Genomic DNA, 22,732 nt, shown 5'->3' with positions numbered 1-22,732 from the left:
CGGTAGCCGGTCACTGTCGATCGTCGGCCGCCGTCGGCCGTCGGGCGTCGGTCCCGCCGATCGCCGCCCGTCGCCGCCCGCCGCCGCCGCGATCGCCGCCGGTTCGATCGCCGCCGCCGGATCGGCGGTCGCCGAACACCGAAAAATATTTTCCGAAACTTTTTCGATTTTAGCCGAACACCAGAAAATTGTGTTCCAGGAAAATGACTTCCGGGAAAATATTTTTCAGGAAAATGACTTCCGAGAAAATATTTTTCAAAAGTAAAATATTTTCCGCCGAACGAACGGAGCCTTAGTCAATAAGCTTTCATCACACATGAGCCTTCTAAAAAAAAGATAAAATATGCTTTTTTATATCATTGACAGAAAATAAAAATAATTCAGCCGACGATCGACTAAGATTGGTCGCTTGCACTATTTCATGAAAGAATAATAGCGAAAGAGCATTTATTATTTGGACCATTTCATGTCAACACATCGCAGCTCTAACGTCAATTTCGAGGTTTGTTTTTTCTTCTTCCCGTTTTTCCTTTTTAACACTTTTTTTTCTAAAATCTGTGATTAACTCTCGCTCCTTGGAGAACGTGTCGCTAAAAATCAATGGAGATTGTCGTGATGGAGTCCCTCCAGTCGATTATAGCCGAACAAACGCCATTGGATTAAACGTTTTGCTATCGAGTTCCCATTTAGGATATGATTAAGTATATTCAATAAGAAAAATCTTCAAAGTTTTGATCACTCGGGATATGAAAGAAATAAAGTAAATCGAAGAATGTCTAATTATGTTATTTGATTACATGATAATATTCCTAGCACAATTGTAAGTTTGTAAGTGCTTGGTAGAGTTCGATTCATTGATTTAACCATATCAACAAATATCGGAAACGAAATTTCTGTTGGCGGCTAATTCTCGAGAGGAGAACGGTTACGTGAATTGCAAATTCATTTAAATTCAACTATTTTAGTTAGCCGACCGTATCATGCAACATTTTTTCTAATATTTAAACGTGTTCGATTAATTGGTGCTATTATTTACCGCTTGTGAACACATTGGAGCGTTCCTTTCACTTCTATAAAAAAAAAAAAAGATTCTCTTACAAAATTGCCCAATTGAAGATGTTGATTGGGTTACTTTTTACCTTATTCGTCTTTCCTCGATTCGATAACTTTCGAAACTAAACTCGGGCTCTGTACAAACTCTCAATTTCTGTTCATCATCTAAATTGATAATACAAATTGTCGAGAAAAATTAAAAAGCACAAGAGAAAAATCGGAAGAACAAAGGGCGGGGAAAAAAAACCGAAATCCTTATTGTCCCTGAAGCCCGTCCCTATTGGCTCAAACCCCCCCGGGGCGGATTCCCCAATCTACCCCTCGCTGCATCCCCGAATCACGAGAAAGCTCGCGAGGGAGGGGAGGGGAGGCAACACGTTTTGTCCGGTAGCGCGGCGGGGGCGGCGCGTGACGGCCCGTCGCCTTTTCCAATTTCCATTTTCCCCGTGCCCTTTATACATAAATAATTAAATATATATAAATTCATTTATTTATTTAAAGAATATTTTGCCCCGTCTCTTTCGGATTTCTCCTCTTCTTTTGTTCGACCGCCCGTCGTTGTCTCGGGGTGGTGGGGCCCGGTTTGGGGGGGGGGGGGGGGAGTGGGGGGGTGTGCTGCTGCTTTGGCTCTTGTCGTATCCGGTGGAAGCGTGTCGCATCCTTATCGCCGCGGGCTGCCGACACGTGGCGGTCGAGCCGCGTCACTGTGGGGCGTGGGCGGGGGCGGGGGGGCCCACCGGGGGGCCCGACGAGACCAGACCTTCCGCCCTCTCCTTTCCTCCTTCTCTTCGTTTGTCCGAAGGAGAGAGAGAGAGAGAGAGAGAGAGAGAGAGAGAGGGAGGGAAGGAGATGATTTTGTTCCAGAACGGGGGGGGGGGCGGGGGGGGAGTCTTTGAATCCGATACGACGTTCGGGGATCTCTCTACCGTGGGCCCCCCCGCCCCGTGAAGGCCCCTGGAGCCGCCACGCGTCCGCCGGGGGTTTCATCTCGCGGTCGCGATCCCCCCCTCGCGAAACGAACGTATTCGTGGGGGCCATCACGCTTTATGGCTCCCTTTGGGCCACAACGGGAAACGTGGGTGCGGAATTTCTTCCTTCTTTTTCTTATTTATCAGCGAGCTCGTTCCAAAAAAAGAAAGAAGACACGGATGGTCCGTGAATTTTAGTTTAATGTGCGATATTATCACTGAATTTTTAATTCATTCAATCCGATCCCCAAATTTTGACCTAATGTGCAATATCGTTCCTAAACTTTCAATTTATTCAACGTGGTCCCTATTTTTAAGTACTTTCGTATACATAAGGATTACATTGAATAAATTGAAAGTTTAGGGACGACATTGCACGTTTGACCACGTCGCAAGCATATTATACATAAATTCAAGGACCATTTTTTCTATTGTTACTCCTAAAAATTGAATTCCTCCGTGCATCAATAATCGAACAGCGAATATTCCTATTTTTACATCGCCAGGATGAATCTAAATAAGAAACGCTTGGCAAATTGGATCCTCTCGGTGGTCCTCTCGAGACACTGGCTAGGCACACTTAGTTTGAGATAATTCGAGTTTTAAAATAAAAATTATGCATAACACGAGAGCAATCGATCTGTCGATCCTCTCTCGGAGTCTATATTTTATTATTTTTTATGCCCACGGAAAAAGAAATCACAAGAAAAAATAAATGATAAAAACGTATCTCAAAGTGATTGCACGAAATAAAAAGGAAAATGAAATGAAAATGATAATGTATTAACGTGTTAGTCCTTGTGAGTTTGGCTGCGTCCCTTGTCTTGTATGAAGGTGGCTCAGCATGTGCCACGCACTCAGCATACCGAACACATAGAATTGATGCTTCCACACCCTTCTTCTTCTTTTGCACTTCATTTTCCTTTTCCTTTCCTTTTAATTAATTTTATTTTTTTACCTTTTTTTTTTAATTTTGTATCGTCCCTCTTTTTCTAACAGCTGTTTTGTCTTCTTCTGCTTGGGTGGGGGTGCACACATCTTTGTTCTCGGTTACTTTCCCCGGAGAAAATTTAGGAACTTTTCTTCTTCTTTTTTGGTTACTTTTCATTTAATTTAAATCTCGTTACGGTCCTGTTTTCGCTATTTTTAACTCCCTATCACCTAAAAATTTTCGCGTTATATAAGTTTTGACGAGAAAATAAAACTGATATATAATTTTTTAATTTTTTTGTTCAATATTCGAGTGACATTCTTGATTTTGATGGGAAACTAAAAGGTCGAATTCTAATTTTTGTTGAAACATAACCAAACAAGCTTGCTTTAAGTCTTTTTAAGTGATTTTACTTTGGATATAATTAACGGGTCGCTCATGCCAATACCGTGTAAGGAAATGTTCTCGTTTCCGATAACTAATAACAAAGAACCGTAAAAAAGAGCCACGATTTGACCTTGTCAAGTTTTTCTTTTTTATCAATATCAGGAATAATTCTAAAAATTAATATACATGTGACAAATTTAACCCAAACTAATTTTTTTTATTTTTAAAAACTCCAAACCGATACACCTGTAACAAAATATATCACAAACTAATTTTTTGACTATAAAAAGCCCTCAAATTGATACACCAATGACAAATATACCATCCGTTAGTTTATATTAAATTGGATTAATAAATCGGTATACCCGTGATAAACGGAGGGTAAAATTCCAAATCAGTTTATCCATGGACCGTAATTTGACAGTAAATTTAATAGAAATTAATAAAGAGCAAGTGGTTAATTTAAGATAAAATTATCATAAATATATTAATTTAAGGGTTTTCGTACCGTTAACCCTTCCCACTAATTTCCCCACGCTTCTTTTTCCCTAAAATATCGTGAGGGCGACGTTGGGTTTTGGATTGTAGCGCGTTAGGTCAACAAAACTAGGGACAGGTTTTGGCTTCTTGTGCCGTTTTTGGGTCAATCCCACCAAAGTGCAAAAAGTCATTTGCCACCTGTCCCGTTACCCGATTTCTCGTCTGGGCAGTAAATGCATGCCCAAAAAAAGGATTTATCTCTTTCGTTATCGTTTTTTTTTTTTCCCTCCTCGTCCGTAACGCGATTCTCTAGATCTCTCTGCGCGTACGCGTGTCGTTTCCTCCTCGTTTCGGACAAGATGTTTTGCCCTCTCTTGAAAAATCGTTTGGTGTTTGTACCGAAAATCGTCTTGCATTTTCATGAGTTTTCAGTTAGTAAGGCGAGGAGCAAAAACAGCTGCCAAAAATTCTAAATTATACTTTCGGATCCAAACTTGCTTATGTTTGGCACATTTACCTTTTTTCAATCAAAGTTTTGTCAATGAGAATTTTTAAAAATTTGCCAATGTGACATTCAACGGAATCTTGACCGATGATAAATGTGTCAAATGGGTACGAGTTTTGGGTTTTTTAGGTCACAAGAAAAAATTTTAAGGTAATTATATCGCAGTAGACATAGTTTGAGATTTTTAATGACAAAAAAAAAAAATTTCGGGTAATTATATCGCAGTAGACATAGTTTGGGATTTTTGATGACACAAAAAGACGTTCAGGGTAAATATGTCACGGTGGGTATATATTTTGGTTTTCTTGTGGGTTTTTTTTCTTTAAGATAAGTAATGATAGCCCTTTTCTCAATTTGGTCTGAATCGGAACGAGATGCTCTCTTTATGCTTCGTTGATGTAAATAGACCTGGACTGCCGTGGGTTGATGTAAATAAACCTGGACCGCCGTGGGTCCAACAAGTGAATCGAAAAATCCAATCCGGGTTTTGATTCTCGAAACGCGCCCGTGGGGCACGACATAGTGACATATTAACATCATCTTGCCATAGTTGGAGACCAAAGTTTAGTTACCTCCAAAAAGCAGAGTTTTCTATCGGTGGCTGGTTGGAGACAAGGCGAACCAGGTACAGTGGATGTATAAATCAAATCTCGAAAGCTCAAATGGTAAGATTCTCTGTAAAGTATTAAGTTAAAGCAAAACCCCACTCGGTACAATGAATGTGAGCCTCCTTTCATCAAAAGAGGACAAGGAAACAAAAGGCGTTGAATCACTAATCTCCCTTTGTTTACCGCGAATTAAGCATACATAATTGAATAATCGTTAAAAGGGTACAATCATAATCGCATGTGTCCATCGCATGAATGACACCGGGTTCACGAGTTAGGTAGGATGAATTTTGTATGAAGTTATGATCATTTCTTGTTCCGAGTGATGAATGAAGAAACATATGTAAAGAGTCAATTATGCTAGTAGTCAATCAACACGAGATAAGATACTTTAAAAGTCATATATATAAAGCGGATTTCTTTATCGTAACTATTCGAGTTATATAATGTCGTTTCATAGATATATCCAAGAAATGCAAATGAATTATAAGAGAAAAAACAAAACAAAACAAAAGCAGCATATTCGTTTTCGAATGAGTTGGGTACGTTGTTTGCTAGGGTTTCCTCTTGACAATTGATTTTTCTTTTCGATAAAGTATATTGTGAATACTAGACACCTTTGAATGGACCGTGTCATAATGTTGACCAGTGTAGGTGAATCATATATAATTACTTCTCTAGGCAATCAAGACCGACAAATTTTCCAAGGTGCATTATAAATAAATGTATTCCTAGGCAACCAAGCCCGACAAAATTTCCTTAGTCTGGACTAAGTAGACTTTAAGCGGGGAACTAGTTGCCTAGAAGAACCTCGCTCGTGAATGATTAGATTTATAAAGCAGAATAAAGTAGATTAGCAAAGTTAAAAATAAAGAAAAAGGAGTTGGGGGGGAGTGTATGGAGAAGGAATATAGCTCTCGATTGCATCATGTTGGAATTTGTTGGATGCATGCACCCTAGGGTTTACATATAAAGTAATACTTTAGGCCTCAAAGTATAGCCTAAGGTTTCCTTCTTGGAATTTGCTTAATCAGTGCCAGGTGTGGATCGCTTGAGAAGAGAAGAGTAATGGAGCAAAGGGCTGATTCTCTTCTTCTGATTCATCTTCTAAAACAATGAAATAGTTAAAAAAAGAAAAGTTCCGCCGGCGGGTTTAACTTGTTGCACACCCCTGATAATATTTAGTTATATGAGTCGACTTGATTGGTCCCATGAGACGTGTGTATGTAATAGACTCGCATATAAACCTAATCTAATGCACGGACAAAGTTAAAGAAACGTTCCGACGTTGGGTTAAACTTGTTCGCCAAGCACGCTCATGATAATGGATAATTATATAAATCGGGCTTGGAGATTGATAGGCCCAATTGAAACTACTTTTTCGAACAGCCCTTTTATGTCCGTGATCAAGTCTGATACTAGATAGTTCTTGACTATCATAGTTATGCCTTCAAATTCCTAAGGAAGGTAAAAGAAAAATTTTCAAACATCCTACTTGCTTCGTTTTCTCGATCATTGATTTGATTTTTCTCTTACCTAACGTGAACCGTGAATGTTACAGTATTGAAGGAATGTACCCAAAGTGCCACATAAGGGCGCGTTTTCTTCTTTTCATTCTTTTTTGTTGCTTCTGGAGGTCGAACCACCGATCTTAGATCGAACTCTAAACCGCACCTCCATGTCGAACCCTAGAGCAAATTCATTTCTCTAAACATAAATCTAACGAATAATAATTGTCAGGAAAAAAAGAAGCGAAAGTGTTTATTTCTAAGAGTAGGTTATTTTTTCGACGTCATTTGCTATAAAGTCGTTCCTCTCGTAGCTTAAGCTTTTGCGCATATGGCTTTTATGTTCATGATATATCAAAATTCAAAGTGAAAAGGTTTTGAAACTTTGTCTCTCTCTTGCCCATGACCTTCTGAACCACTGCAATATAACCCACAAATATATATATATATATATATATATATATATAGAGAGAGAGAGAGAGAGAGAGAGAGAGAGAGAGAGAGAGAGAGAGAGAGAGAGAGAGAGAGAGAGAAGCCAATGGGAAGTCAATATAGAAGGAAGTAGCTATTGTGATGGATGATGATGGTTGGAGCATGTGTTATTGGATCCAACTCCTTAATTTGGAGATTTCAAGCCTCTACTTTGGGATTCTCACTTAAAGTCATGATGATGTGTCGATCTATACAGATTATAATTAGAGTAAATGGGGAGCTCCGATGCATTGATATTACCCTCCCCACAAGCCGATGGCTCATTGCCTCCTCATGGGGATGAGTCGGATGAGCACGATGTCATTGTCCACGCGAAAACGACGGATGACATTGAGATGATGACTGAAGAAGATGGTGAGAGTGAAAAAGAAGACCCCTTTGCGATTCCATGGTGTTTGTTTCTTTGTGCATGAGACAGCAATGGGCTATTCTTTTGTATTAAACTTGGGCGCATTGAACAAGCCTTCTGGGTGGATGGAACGCACAATGAAGAAAGAAAAGAAAAATGAGACTGCTGGGAGGTTCGGCTTGTCAAATCGTTATACGCACCTATATTAAATCGATTTTTTTATCTAACAGCCAAAACCTTTGGAGTAAACAGTTGCGCATATAACTTTAAGTTAGCCTCAAAGCAAGAGATCCACGTTGTACTAACATGGTAGAAATGAAACGTGTTGCTGATATGCCAGGGTCTTCCGAAATTGTTTTTCCCTCCGGTTAATCATGGGCGAAGTGTTTGTGTATGGAAGATCGTCTTCCTAAAACTATTACAACCTTGCAGTGGGAAAACAGTTCTATTTCTCTTTATAGCAAGGACAATCCCGACTTGATTTCTTATTCTCAGTAATCATTTGTTGTTGATATGTGAACGTCAATATGTTATGTTTTGTGGACTGATTTTTCAGTGGGGTGCAGTGTGATTCTGATGCTAAGAAAGAAGATGGGACATGCGGCATTCAAGAGAATTTGGTTTGGAGAAGGGTGCGGATGATGCATTTCTCGTGACATTTTTATTGATAGGATCTGCAGCTAATGGAATTGGGTTCCCAGTAACTCTCGTGGAAAGGCTCTCGTAGGCCAGACAAGTCAAACAAAGGGGAATTCTCAAACTAAGGATACAGGGAGGAGTCAACAGGGAAAGAGTCGAAGGCTCGTCAAGTTACATGTCAAAACCGATAATTCTTCAGCGACATGTATAGTCTTGGGGGGGTTTGAAGGTATAATCATTCTAAGCTGCAAGGATTTACTCTTTTTTCCACGAGAAACATTGATGGATTACAAAGATATGTATGTTGGGAGAAGGGAATGGACGACGGATCTCTAATGATATTATCATTGATAAGAACTTCTCGAACCGAGGACACGGGAATGAGTCAACATGGAAAGAGTGAAGGCTCGCCAAGTTACATGTTGGAATTGAAAATATTTTAGAGACAGGTATAGTCATTCTAGGCTGCAATTATTTGCTCTCTTTTCCATGAGAAACATTGATGGATTACAATGATACGTACGAAAGGAGAAACAAGCGGATGACACTTCTCTTATGACATTGTCATTAATATATTTTACTGTCGATAGAATTGGGTTCCCTTGAATTCCATGGAACATTTGAGTGGTAAGGCCTTCATAGGCCACGCATGTCAAACAAAGAGGATTTCTCAAACCGAGGACACAGGAAAGAGCCAACAGGGAAAGAGTCGAAGGCTCATCAAGTTACATGCCAAAATTGAACATACTTAGGAGATAGGTATAGTCATTCTACATTGCAAGTATGTACTCTCTTTTCCACAACAAACATCGATAAATTACAATGGTATGTTTGGTAAGGAGAAAGAAGCGGATGGCACATCTCTCATAACAACGTCATTAATAGATTTTGTAGCCAATGGAATTGGGTTCCCCTTGACTCCCATAGAACATTTGAGTGATAATGCCCTCGTAATACACACACGTCAAACAAAGACGACTTCTCAAACCGAGGACACGGAAAAGATTTAACAAATAACTAATCAATAGGGAAAGAGCTGAAGGCTCGTCAAGTTACCTGCCAGAACCGAAAATGTTTCAGCAACAGGTATGGTCACTCAAACTTGCAAGTAATTGCTCTCTTTTCCACGAGAAACATTAATGAATTACAAAGATATGTAGGTAAGGAAAAGGGAGCGGATGGCACGTCTCTTATGATATTATCAGTAATAGATCCTGCAGTCAATAATTAGGTTTTGAGTGACTCTAGTGGAACACATGAGTGGTAAGACCCTCCTAGGCCAGACACGTCAAACAAAGAGGACTTCTCAAATCGAGGACACGGGAATGAGTTAATAAGGAAAGAGTCAAAAGCTCGTCAAGTTACATGTCAGAATTGAAAATGCTTCAATTAATAGGTATGGTCATTCTAAGCTACAAGTGTTTGGTTTCCATTCCACGAGACACGTTGATGATTTACAATGACATGTGGGTAAAAAGAAAGGAGCGGACGATGCATCTCTTATGATATCGTCAGTATTAGACAACGTGAACGGAGAAGAACATAATTCGGGGGATCAAACTGTCGAACAATATTTTGTAAAAGTTCAGCATCGTCACTGATGTCATCATTCAAAGGATAAACTATTCCAAGAAAGATGCGCATCGACGTAATTTTGTGTCCTAAGTTCGGGCAGGAATTAGAATATGGACGCACCCAAGAAGTTGTCTCCTGAAGCGGTCGCAAACTGTCCATCCACCAGACCAGTGTCCGAGGCCCAGACATGCATGGGTCAGGTTTTGTTCATGTATCTAAATGCGTTAGCGGTGCATGAACATCAGCTTAGTACAATCAAGCTTATTCAATGAACATGATTGTTTAAGGGAGTAAACTTTGATTTGGCCATTCACGGGAATTTGGATTAAGTTCGTTTTCATGTGCCAAATTCAAAGTACCAACCTGTGTCGGATTGTGACGTTGCGGAGTATTATATCACGTTGAGCATGCTAAAACAATATGCGTCTTACTATTCGTTTTATCGGGGATCTGCCTTTAATAGCCGTATCAGTTCGTGTAAGATTTCCCCCACCATGTACGGATTGTTCGTCTTCACTGGCGTGTATGCAATCACCGGAAGAGGAAACCATTCCCTTGTCCAAACCCGAGTTCATTTCAACTAATCCATATGACTCTTTAAAGTGATTTTTGTCTTTTGCTTAATTTAAATTTTGCGACTCTCGCACTTTTAATTTGTTTTTTTTTTTTATTAATCCGAAACTTTCTTAATTTGCACAATGCTAAAATGTTGACGGTTAGCTACATAAATTCACATATAATTTTTTTCATTATTTTATGGAAATTGAAGTAATATTTTGATTTTGGCGAAATTAAAAGTCACATCAAAAGATCAAGATTGATTGTATTTACACATGTTAGTCAATTCCGTGTACTAGGACAATTTATAGTAAAATATGTAATTATGTTCAGTTAAAAGCAAAAGGGGATGTAGCTCAAATGGTAGAGCGCTCGCTTTGCATGCGAGAGGTACAGGGTTCGATCCCCTGCATCTCCATCGAGTTCTCGTTTTTAGCTTCTTCCCTCCATTCATCTTCTTCTTCTTTCTTCATCTTATCTCGCTAGTCGCTACTGCTCCTCCTCCGTTCTCTCCCCCTCGAGACGCGGACGTCAATGGCGGTGCCTCTCTTCAACCTCGCTCCCGATCTCTCCGTCTCCAGGCTCTGCTTAGGTTTTTTCACCCTCCTTTTTCCCTCCTACTCTCTCTCGTCATCCATCTCTTCCCGCTCGCTATAACACCCCGCCTCGCCTTGCTTCGTCCCTCAGGAACCATGACTTTCGGGGAGCAGAACTCGATGTCGGAGTCGTTCCGCCTTCTCGACCACGCCTTTGCCGCCGGGATCAACTTCTTCGACTCCGCCGAAATGTACGCTTCGACGGCGGATTCGCAACGCTTGAAAAATTGAATGTTTGTCCGGATTGAAATTTGAATCTCCGTCGGTCTTTCTTGATTTTGTTCTTGGAATTTCGGATGGCGCGGCGCAGGTATCCAGTGCCTCAGCGTGCTGACACTCAGGGCCGGAGCGAGGAGTATCTCGGCCGTTGGGTTAGAGACCGGAAAATCCCTCGCGATCGAGTTGTATTGGCCACAAAGGTGTTTGCTGATGTTCCTTTTACGCTGTTTCTCGTTTGATGAGCATAAGCTGATCCTGGTTCCTGCCTAATGATATTATTGGCTTTGTTTTGGTAAATGCTCGACGTAGTAGCGTTGCATTTGGTGAAGAGAAAGCATGTTTGGTTGTGTGTACTGTGGGCTGAGGGAAATGTATAGAACCCAGGATTGATTTAATGTCCTTGACGTTCATAAAATGAGCTTAGAGTGGATTGAGAGGAAGTGGCCTTCGTTGTCCTTGTACTAAGAAAGAAATCATATGTTTCTCTGGATGGTACTTGTTAGTAAAGGGCTAAGAGGTATGGGTGTTGGTGCTTATCCAGTCCTAAGCTGTATCGATGCAGCCATTTTTTTCCTTTCATTTCTCATGGGGTGAATATTTTCCGAAGAGTATCTTTCTTGTTTTATTTGGCCAATTTTAAATTAACAGATGAAGTCTTTGTTAAAATTTTTCATGAAGGTGAGTGGACCATCTGGGCAAATGACTTGGATTAGGGACGGGCCAATGTGTTTGGATGCTTGGAACATATCCAAAGCCATTGACAATAGGTAAGTTTGCATGTTATTCCATCATACAGGATGATATATCTTCCATCAAAATCATTTTAAATGAGCGGCAGATCCATTTAGATGGAACAGATCATTTGGCTTCCCTCATTCTTCCATAAGTCCTGTTTCGCCTGCTCATCCTGTGACAAATGCTATCGAATCGGGGTTTGTCTTTGCATATTTCCGTGATTATCAAGAGTTTCAGGCTCGAAGTGATGGAGTTCCTTACCTCACCCATATCTCGAAATAAATAAAACCATGTTTGCCTACATGTTTGCCCTCATTAAGAAGACTAGTTTTTTGTCATTTTGCCAATTGTTTTTGGTTGGCCAGAAAGCTTTTTTCTGTTCGGGCACTAGTTTCATTTAATGAACTAAATCTTTAAAACCTAATTTTTTCTCCAATTTGATTTTGTTGACCTTAACAAGAGGATGGGCTGATGCTTGTCCAACATGATGTTCAGGAAAACTTGAGTTCTACCACTATAATGGGGTTGTATCATGTTTAAACTGAAACACTATTCATCCTTCCTGTAACTGAAAGAATCGGGGGCTTCTAAAATTTGTTAAATGAAGTGCACCGACACTTAATTATTGAAGAATTGTTCGTATTGTGATGTTTGTACTTGCATTATCTAGCATATATTATCTTCTGAGCTCATTCATCAATGTTGCAGTTTATTGAGATTGAGGACCGACTACATCGATCTTTATCAAATACATTGGCCTGATCGGTTTGTATGTCAATACAACCCTCTGTTTCTTAATTTTGTTGGGAAGGGGGTATAGTTGTAAATACAATTGGAAGACTGATAATGTCTGAAATACTTGCTCAATGTTGTGAGATTTTTTCTTTCTTATTTCGAGTATATTTTCAACAGATATGTGCCGATGTTTGGAGAGTTTGAGTATGATCCAACCCATCAGTACAGTGCAATTACGGTAGAGGAACAACTTGAGGCACTTGGTAAAGCCGTTGCTTCTGGTAAGGTCAGTATAACGTATTTGAGACTTGGTCTTGTGAATCTATTCTTGTAAATTATTGTTATGTCTCTGATTGCATATATGGTTGTTAGATTAGATATGTTGGACTCAGTAATGAAACACCTTATGGTGTCATGAAATTCCTCCATTTTGCCGAGAGATTTCCTTCCTATCCTAAGATTGTGTCGGTGCAGGTAGTATAACCTCTTTCTAGTTGGGCAATCTCCCTCTTCTTTTCACTGCTGCATATTGAGGCTAAATTTTCCAAATTCGCCTTGTGATCTTTGTTTTAGAGTTGCTACAGTTTGCTCTGTCGAACTTTCAATTCAGGGATGGCAGAATGTTGCCATCACGAGAGGTACTTGTTCACAACTAAATCCCATCACAGACTTTTCACTACTTTACATATCAGGGTGCTAGTAATCTTTTCTCTATTTACAGATGTTGTGTTCTTTTGGACCTTCTTGGTAATTCTTTACCTGTCTGTTTTTTTTTCCTTCTTGAATTGATTTCTGCAGGATCAGCTTATTGGCCTACAGCCCTCTAGCGATGGGTATACTTTCTGGTAAATACTTTTTACCTGATGGTGGACCACCGGATGCTCGGTTGAATCTTTTTAAAGGTGAAGCCCTGCAGTTCACATTTATCTTTCCATTTTAGAAGTGTTCCCTTGTGATTCATGGGCTTCATCTCACATAAATTGGCATTACCTTCTTCTACAGGGAGGTATTCAGAAGGAGAATCAAGGTACAACTTGTCCAATAGTACCGTGACGGCAGCAGTCATGGTTGGTATATTCTTTCTGGAGATAAATTTTTGAATATAGATCATTCAAACAATTTAAGAATAGAAGGAAAAAAAAGAAGTTTCAATACCTTTTGTTCACTTCTGATGAACACACAATTTTTGCTTGAGTTTTTTATATAACTTCACCGACTAACAGCAAGTTGCTTGGCAATTTTTCTCAAGTTTTTGCATGGTAATGGTTGTGACTCTGGAATCCATCCCACTATGCATGTTAGAAGATGATTTAACTGTTGAGGACTTCTTACCACCCGTCTCTCTCTCTCTTTCTCTCCCGCGTTTTCTAATGCTTTTCTTTTCACATGTTGCTTTTCTTTACTTGGGAATTCCAGGGGTACCTTAAAATTGCAGACAAGTATGGTCTACGTCCTGTAGCACTGGCAATTGGTATTGAACTGTTCTCTGCATGCCTTATATGCACTTAGTGTTCTATCGTTTGGTCTAGATTTGTTAATTCTCCTATTTGAATATCCCAGGGATCACCTTTTGCAAATTATCAAGTTTTAGTGATCTATATTATACTAAACCATATCCACTTAAGACGTGTTGTATTTGGTGCGATGATGTGGAGGGAAATAGAATGCAACAAAAACTCCGTCCTCTTTATCTTCTTTTGTAAGAAACAATTGTGGGCGATCATACAATAATTTCTTTGTTTGGTTGTGAAAAATTTTATTGTGGGAATGGAACAGAACAAAGGTCTTAATAAAAGAACTTAGTATATTGAACTATCTATTAAGATAATTTGCCAAACCTTCCCTCAGCTGCTGATTAAGCTTTGTGAGAATGTTTTTTTGTTAAACACCAGGAACCGTATGCATTTCTTTTTCTGTAGATGCTGATTCATCTTGTGAGAATAAAGAGGGCTTCATCTGGTACAGTCTTTAGTTGCTGACGTTTGAAAAAAAAAATTCTTTTGATAGGTGTTGGAATAATTAAATATTAAATCACGTCTTTATCTAACTGCTTAAGCTTTTAGAACAGTTGGCAGTGGTCCCACCAAATCTATGATTTGGAACAATTGAGTTCGAATCTTTTTAGGCCCCATTTGCCTTCCCAATTAAATATGTCCATGCTTAGTGCTAGGCAAAAAGACCAGACTAAGCGTTAGGGGGAGTGTTGGAATAATTAAATATTAAACCACGTCTTCATCTAACAGCTTAAGCTTTTAGAATAGTTGGCAGTGGTCCCACCAAAATCTCACAATAGGCATTAAGCTCTTTGCTGGAATTAGGGGCATTTGAGTTGGCTTTCTTGCCAATGTTGAGCACATAGCTGAAGTTGTTCCTCTGCTTTTAAATTTTGCTATTAACAAAATTATATGCTGTCTTACTGAAAAAAAATTACCAAACACTATTTTGAAACCATAATTAGCGAATAAAAAATCATGATAACCATAAGGCATGTTTAATTAGTTTATTAAAAGTTGTGATATTTGTCTGGAGAAACTTTTGGACTGCTAGCATCTTGGTTGCACTAATGGGGTCGCCCAACCTTGGCCTTTTGGGCACAGGTGGTATGGAATAGCTATAGCTCTAACTTAATATACAATAACAAGTATGTTAACCTTATGGTAATGCTTAGAGGGGGGGTTGTTTGCGTTGGTTGTCCCTCCTCACTCTTGACTAATCAAAAAAGAAAAAAAAGTATTCTAGGGAATTATAGACCTTGCTTGATTGGGCAAAATTTTCAGGCTTTAGATATATTAATGCTGAAAAATTGTGTGCCCACTTCAGTAACTTAATGATACAGACATGGAGTTAATATTTAGGTTTTCACAAGCTGGAGTGAATTAGTGGAGTTCACAATACTGTGCTTCTATTTATTAGTATTTTACAAATAGTTGTGACGTCATGTTGAAACGAACCAGTGTCTTTTGAAGTGCTATAGTTCTGCATGCTCTCAGTTTATTAAGATCCTCTTTTGGTATCTTAGAACATTTTGTTTCATGCAGCCTTTGTTTTGAGACATCCTCTGGTAGCAAGTGCTATATTTGGCGCAACAAAGCGTCAACAGCTCCAGGAGGTTCTTGATGCATGCAATGTGGAGCTCAGTCCTGAAATAGTCGCAGAAATCAATCAAATTCATGCGAATTTTCCAAATCCTTGTCCCTGATCAGTTGCTTTCTTGCTTTTATTTATTAGTCCAGTGCATTATCATCATTTTCTTCAGTCAGCTAGGCTTGGAGAACTAGAGAATGCAGGGGCCCATCCGGCTTTGCCCCTTGACATTACTTGAAGAATATGGTTGAGCTATGGTGCTTGGAAATGCTTGTATCGCGGCAAAGAAGGGAGAAAGAGGCTGGAGCAAACAGATGTTAGAGGGAACAGAGCCTTATATTTCTTCACCTTGTTTGAACAGGGGATAACATAGAAACCAACGTCTGGTATCCTTGACTAAGTACTTGAAGCTGCCAGTATTGATTTGCGGAAATTATTCCATGGAACAATGATCGTGAAAGAAAATGTAGAATCCCTTTGTACTGTTTATTACATATTTCATTGAACTATCTATATACCTGTGTCTCAATGACATCGTGGATATATGGCCCATCGTTTACATGTATTAGATATTTCCGTTAGTTGGATTTTCTCTTCTTCTTTCCTTTTGGGAAAACTCGTGAAAGGTATGCATTGTTTAGTCGAAGAAACGAAAACGAAAATCTACCTTTCATCGAATGGGTCGTAGGAGGCACAGACTTGGAGACGAGCCTAATTCGGTGTTCTGTTGGATTTTCTGGGGGTACTCGCGAACGTTGTTAAGACTAGGCTTGGTTGGGTTGTTTGGTATCGAATAATTTTGGTCGACACAGGAAAGGAGAACTCGAACTTTCATCGATTGCGTCGTGTGAGGCTGGGCTTGACACAAGCCCATCTGTGTTAGCTCCTGGTTGGAGAACCAGAAGTGCATCAGCATAGTAACAGGTGTTGAGGCGAGTTTGTTGGCGAAATGTTGCCGAGAGAGTTTGCAAGCGCAAAAGGTCCCGGACTAAATTGGTTCCCGGGCTTAGCAGAATATTTCGTGAGCGTTCAAATGGTCAGCGCACAGTGCACACGCCCCTCAATCATACAAAAAAAATAGAAAACAGAAACCCCGGTCTGCTGTTCCATCTTTAGGTCCTCCTTTAACACATAAATTTACATATTGTACAAATACTATGTACGAACGCTGCAAGGGCATTCAATTTATGTCGTCCGCTTCCTTTCAGCCCATTTTTGAAACTCTGCAGATGTCCATCGAGGACTTCACTTTCATATATGAGGCGCTGCGTCTTTCTCTGCCTCCGCAAGCGCTTCTCTGTTTGGCGTCCGCCTTTCTTCCCTCCGTTCAAGCCCTCTCCCGCTTCTCCGTCTCGACTTCTCTCTTCGAGCCGTGCCCAGGGAACGAAATGGAACTCCACGATCAACGCGGTCATCACGGACCCGGTCCTGCTGCTGCTGGAATCTTGCACCTCCATGCGCCAGCTCAAGCAACTCCAAGCTCACATGACCAGGACTGGTCTTATGGCCCACACGTTCCCCGCCAGCAGGGTCTTGGCCTTTTGCGCCTTATCGGAGGCTGGAGATGTAAACTATGCGCGCAGCCTCTTCGCCCAGATCGAGGTTCCCAATGCTTACATGTGGAATACCATGATCCGAGGGTACGCCAAAGCGAGAATGCCGAGTTCAGGGTTGATCTTCTTTTGCCGGATGATTCGCGGACGCGTGGAAGTCGATGGCCGCAGCTTCGTGTTTGCCCTGAAGGCGTGTGAGAAATTCGAGGGTGTTTTTGTTGGGAAGTTCGTTCACTGCAGGATTTGGAAGATGGGTTTTGATTGCGACTTGCTGGTTCGAAATGGGTTGATTCATTTCTACACAATTTTTCGGTGTTTGGGCATTGCGCGCCGGGTGTTCGATGAAGGTCCTGTTAGGGACGTCTTTACCTGGACCTCGATGATCGATGGTTATGCCACGCATAGTTGCTCCAACGAGGCCCTGGAACTGTTTGACTTGATGTTGTTAAGTGATGTTAAGCCTAATGAGGTTACTATGATTGCGGCACTCTCCGGATGCTCCCAGAAGAAGGACTTGAATGTGGGGAGAAAAGTTCATGAACTGATAAAAAAGGAGAATGTGGCTTGTAGCTTGAATTTGCTAAATGCGCTAATCGATATGTATATAAAATGCGATTGCTTGATTAGTGCTAGGGAGGTCTTTGACAACATGGAGACCAGGGATGTCTTCTCAATGACAAGTATGGTCAACGGTTATGCAAAATTTGGTGAGTTAGAGAATGCGAGGATGTTGTTCGACAAAATGCCTGAGAAAAATGTGGTCTCCTGGTCTGCAATGATTGCAGGCTATTCCCAAAATGGTCAACCGAAGGAAGCATTGGAAATTTTTAATAATATGAGAGAGGCGGCAATAGTTCCCGTAGAGAACACTTTGGTATGTGTTCTCTCTGCTTGTGGTCAATTGGGTCGCTTGGAAGTGGGCTGCTGGATTCACAATGAGTACATCCTTTCTAAAAAGATCCGGTTTAGTGTCATTCTGGGAAATGCTCTTATAGACATGTATGCAAAGTGCGGGTGTATTGATGCATCTGCGGCAGTATTTGACAAAATGACTGAAAAAGACTTGGTATCTTGGAATTCCATGATCACTGGATTCGCTGCTCATGGGCATGCCAAGAAAGCCCTAGTGCTCTTCCATCAATTAGAAAGCACTGGATTTAGGCCAGATAAGGTCACCTTCTTGGGTGTCTTATCAGCTTGTAGTCATGCTGGTTTATTAAGTGTGGGCCAAGGATACTTCAAGGACATGGAGAGGAAATTTGGGATAGCTCCCCAAATCGAGCATTATGCCTGCATGGTCGATTTATATGGTCGTAATGGCCTACTCAAAGAAGCATATGAATTGATAACTACAATGCCGATGGTTCCCAATGAAGCTACTTGGGGTGCGCTTCTTAGCGCTTGTAGAACGTATGGAAATGTCGAGTTGGGCAGGGCTGTAGCAGATAAGCTATTGGAATTGAATCCTGAAGATAGCGGTATATACAGTCTCATGGCTAACATCTTTGCCAGGGGAAAAGAATGGAGCAATATGAGGATGGTTAAAAGCATGATGAGGGAAAGGAGTGTGAGAAAGACTCCTGGCCATAGCTTGATAGAGGTGGAAGGTAAGTTTCATGAATTTATAGCTGCTGATGGATCGTATCTTCAGTCTGAAGAAATCTGTTTGGTACTAAATCATATAAGCTTGCTATCTAGTTGGGAAGATTCGGTATCATGCGCTACCTTAGGTTGATGCAACTTCATGTACATTCAGTTGCTTATTGTACATGGAGAGTAACTGAATCAACTTAAACTGATCATTTCTAAGAAACTATTGGGTCAAATCCGTCGACTCATTGGGTTGCGTGGAGAAAATTAGAACTCAGACATTAGTGAGGATTGAGTTTCGAAACAAATTTGTCTTTGAGCTAGCTAATGGTCAGTGATCACAGCCTCCATTTGCCATGCCACAAGGTTGAACAAGTAAAGGGGAAAGTGTAATGTTACGGGCAATGTAATATTCAGACATTTGTTTACAAAGAGGAGTGATAAGGTCAAAGTAACGCTCTTAGTCACTCAGTTTTTGCAGAACTTTTGTACCTCTGGATTGTACTAAATAGGCTAAAATAGCCGCAAAGTAAGTTCAAGTGTAAACTTCATTTCAACCGGATTTTCTAAACTCTATTTCGGGGTTGCCATCCCGAGTATATATATTAATGTAGCAAGAGTGGGAAGATGATAAATCAACGTGAAACGTCGCAAATGTTTACTTTCGAGGGAAGAATATTATTATGATGTTTTTTTCTATTGATTTATCAAGACAAAGCTGCCGCGTTTAGCGACGGAAGTGGGACGGGTATGACTGACTCACCCAAACTCTAATGGGACATGAACGGGTTTGGGTAGCGGGATGGGTGTGGGGTCGACTGTTGAAAACCCTATATGTGGTGTAGGATGAATTTGGGATTTTATAATTGAGAAACCTCGTACCCGAACATCATATGTATTAATTACTGAAACATCTTCATTTCGTTAGACCTTATGTTATGTAATAATTATTCCCAATTATTCTAAATTTGTTAGGATTTTGGACCTATTTTAGATATATCTTTTGAGTAAACTCGAAACCTCTGAAACTTGGTAATTCATTTATTAAATTGCCTTTATGCTGTTAAACCTATTTAAGATTACTTCGATGATATTGTGAACCCGAAGTAAAAACTTCAGGCATGGCTTCTCATTCTATGATTGTTAGATTCTAATTCTTTTCAAAATCTTATCTTCTGCAATTCTATAGGTTTCTTAGTTGGAGATCTACCGTGAAATTTTTTTGAATTAAATGAGTTTGTTTGCAAATTGATGTGATTATGCCACATATAGTAGACTTAATCATGGGTTTGGTAGGCTATGCGTCCACCAAGCTCGGCTTGGCCAAAATTTTTGGACCCAGTCAATTTTAGGGCCAGGCTTGGGTGACGGTGTTCAAGCCCGTGCCCAGCCCCGCCCGTCCACCATATTTATAATAAATATATATTGTGGATTTTTCTCTTACTTTTATAAAAAATATAGGTAGTTACACAAATGATCTCCAAAATCATCTCTAAACTTTTAATTTATTCAATGTGGCTCTTGAACTTTAGCCCACTGTGAATGAATTAAACTAATCAAATAACATGGATAATCATTTTTTTTCAAATTGAACAAATTAAACAATTAAAAGCATTATTATATTCTAATTTGAGTTGAATATCATACGTGGATACTCCACGTATAACTTTTTTTTTGTCCACCGTTCGAACGCACAGAATTGAAAGTCGAATCAACAAATTCTATTAACTTGGATAAATGAAAGGATAATTCAGGGATTAAATTGAACATGCACAAAAAATTTAGGGACCACATTGAACAAATGAAAAATTCAGGGACGCAATCACACATTTGATCAAGGTTTAGAAATCATTTGTGTCATTTTGGCAAAAGATATTTTAGTTTTTGTGAGCCTCACAAGGAAAATAAAAGACTTAAAAAGAATATCTTGAATTTTTTGTTTTACCATAGAAAGAGAGAGAGAGAGAGAGAGAGAGAGAGAGAGAGAGAGAGGGGGGGGAGTGGCAAGGAAGAGGCAAACTAAAACCCTAGAAACCAGACTTGCAGAGAGTGAGAGAGAGAGAGAGTAATTGGCAAAGAAGAGAGGCAACCTAAAACCCTAGAAACCATACTGCAAACCCTAAAACCTCCGCTCCAAAGCACCAAGAAACCAGAAGAGCTTCCCCATCCCATCCCATCAATGGAGGAACCCATCATCATCAAGGTCTCCAAGACCACCTTCCCCGTGAAGCCGAAGCTCAAGCCCACGCCAAGGACCCCATCCAAGACCCCGGAGTCCAAGTACTGGTCCTCCTTCAAGACCCGCCCCATCGACAACCTCGCCTTCTCCATCCCTTCCCTCGCCTTCTCCCCCTCCCCTCCCCACCCCTTCGCCGCCGCCCACTCCGCCTCCCTCTCCCTCTTCTCCCCCCGCTCCCTCTCCCTAACCCACACCATCTCCTCCTTCGCCGACGTCGTCTCCTCCCTCTCCTTCCGCTCCGACGGCTCCCTCCTCGCCGCCTCCGACCTCTCCGGCCTCATCCGCGTCTTCGACGTCCGGACCAGGACCCCGCTCCGCCGCCTCAAGTCCCACCTCCGGCCCGTCAGGTTTGTCCGGTACCCAGTTCTTGATAAGCTCCATTTGGTGTCCGGGGGTGATGATGGCCTCGTTAAGTATTGGGATGTGGCTGGGGAGAGCGTGGTTTCGGAGCTTCGTGGGCATAAGGACTACGTTAGGTGCGGGGATTGTTCGCCCGCCGATGCGAATTGTTTCGTCACCGGGTCTTATGATCACGTGGTGAAGCTCTGGGATGTGAGGGTGAGCGATCGCAATAGGGCGGTGACGGAGGTGAATCACGGCTCGCCCGTCCAGGATGTGATCTTCTTGCCGTCGGGTACTTTGGTCGCCACCGCGGGTGGGAATAGTGTGAAGATTTGGGATTTGATTGGAGGAGGGAAGATGGTTTATTCGATGGAGAGTCACAACAAGACCGTGACCTCCATTTGTGTAGGTAGAATGGGGACGCAGGGCGGGGAAGAAGCCACGGAGCTGAGGATCTTGAGCGTTGGTCTCGATGGGTATATGAAGGTGTTCGATTATTCGAGAATGAAGGTTACGCATTCGATGAGGTTTCCGGCACCCCTGCTGTCGATCGGGCTTTCGCCGGATTGCAATGTGAGAGCGATTGGGACTTCGAATGGTATTATGTACGTGGGAAAGAGAAAGGGGAAGGAAAACACGGAGAGTGGCGCCGATGGAAGCTTAGGGTTGGTCAATGTGGAGGAGCCACAGAGGCGGGTCTTGAAGCCCTCATTCCATAGGTACTTCCACAGAGGTCAGAGTGAGAAACCATCCGAGGGAGATTATTTGGTTATGAGGCCGAAGAAGGTGAAGTTGGCTGAGCACGATAAACTCTTAAAGAAGTTCCGGCATAAGAATGCTCTCGTTTCGGTTTTAGGTGGAAATGATCCCGAAAAGGTGGTGGCTGTGATGGAGGAATTGGTGGCTCGGAGGGCACTGCTAAAATCTGTCATGACCTTGGATAGGGATGAATTGGGTCTGCTTTTGATGTTCTTGCATAAGAACTCGACCATGCCTAGATATTCAAGCTTGTTGATGGGGCTGGCGAAGAAGGTTATAGACTTGAGGCTTGAAGATATAAAAGCATCCGATGCCTTGAAGGGTCATATTAGGAACCTCAAGCGCTCAGTCGAGGAGGAGATTCGGATACAAGAGGGGTTGCAAGAGATTCAGGGTATGGTATCTCCTTTGCTAAGGATTGCAGGCAGAAGATAGTAATAGAGTTATACTGCATGTAATGAGGTAAATGTTTTGATTACTCCACCCAATCGTGTTTGGTTCTTTACTTTTTTTCCCCTTGAGGGATGAAATTTTGCTGCAATGTATTAGTTTCACTAAATTGATGGAAAGCCTATGTTTTTACATGGAGATGGTTGGAGTTGAAGGTCCATCTGCCAGGTTTTCTTTGTAATTGGAGGTTCAAGTAAAACAAATTCTCTCCCTTTAGAATATAAGGTCGATGCAATATCACTAGTTTTGTGACTCAAACATGAAAATTAAGAGTCTTAGGGCAGTTGCTCTAGGTCCATCCATCTGCCAGGTTTTCTTTGTACTTAGAGATCCTATGACCCTGCTTAAGCTGATTTATGAAGTTGCTTTTCGTATGA

The 22,732-nt window shown here is 41.0% G+C and overlaps 3 protein-coding genes and 1 non-coding gene across 5 annotated transcripts; all 4 read left to right on the top strand.

Annotated features, from left to right (window-relative positions):
* The first annotated feature begins 10,398 nt into the window (after window positions 1-10,398).
* Window positions 10,399-10,471, top strand: TRNAA-UGC (transfer RNA alanine (anticodon UGC)). Its single transcript has one exon. It is a non-coding gene; the product is annotated as a tRNA-Ala (tRNA).
* Window positions 10,472-10,545: 74 nt separating this feature from the next.
* Window positions 10,546-16,038, top strand: LOC115673391 (uncharacterized). 2 transcript variants are annotated; one of them, XM_030595544.2, is made up of 12 exons: window positions 10,546-10,645; window positions 10,741-10,840; window positions 10,960-11,068; window positions 11,547-11,635; window positions 12,312-12,368; window positions 12,516-12,624; window positions 12,711-12,812; window positions 12,912-12,976; window positions 13,137-13,240; window positions 13,341-13,405; window positions 13,755-13,809; window positions 15,377-16,038. In XM_030595544.2, the coding sequence occupies exons 1-12, from the start codon at window positions 10,588-10,590 to the stop codon at window positions 15,535-15,537; spliced, it is 1,074 nt and encodes a 357-aa protein (XP_030451404.1). In that variant the 5' UTR covers window positions 10,546-10,587; the 3' UTR covers window positions 15,538-16,038. The 2 variants fall into 2 exon arrangements, with proteins under 2 accessions (XP_030451404.1, XP_056170951.1); XM_056314976.1 differs by lacking the exon at window positions 13,755-13,809 and having other exon boundaries at window positions 15,377-15,496.
* A 418-nt stretch (window positions 16,039-16,456) lies between these two features.
* Window positions 16,457-18,735, top strand: LOC115673406 (pentatricopeptide repeat-containing protein At2g22410, mitochondrial-like). The gene has a single exon (XM_030595567.2). The coding sequence runs from the start codon at window positions 16,680-16,682 to the stop codon at window positions 18,708-18,710; it is 2,031 nt and encodes a 676-aa protein (XP_030451427.1). The 5' UTR covers window positions 16,457-16,679; the 3' UTR covers window positions 18,711-18,735.
* A 1,841-nt stretch (window positions 18,736-20,576) lies between these two features.
* LOC115673710 (protein SLOW WALKER 1) lies at window positions 20,577-22,579 on the top strand. Its single transcript, XM_030595960.2, has one exon. It carries the CDS (start codon window positions 20,745-20,747, stop codon window positions 22,338-22,340), a length of 1,596 nt encoding a protein of 531 aa, XP_030451820.1. The 5' UTR covers window positions 20,577-20,744; the 3' UTR covers window positions 22,341-22,579.
* The last annotated feature ends 153 nt before the right edge of the window (window positions 22,580-22,732 follow it).

The sequence above is a fragment of the Syzygium oleosum genome, unplaced genomic scaffold (assembly GCF_021117445.2).
Source record: "Syzygium oleosum isolate NSW1041296 unplaced genomic scaffold, Sole_v2.1 Sole_v2.09, whole genome shotgun sequence".
NCBI lineage: Eukaryota > Viridiplantae > Streptophyta > Magnoliopsida > Myrtales > Myrtaceae > Syzygium > Syzygium oleosum.
Note: the sequence above shows the minus strand (reverse complement) of the source record. Positions and strands in the feature narration are given on the sequence as shown.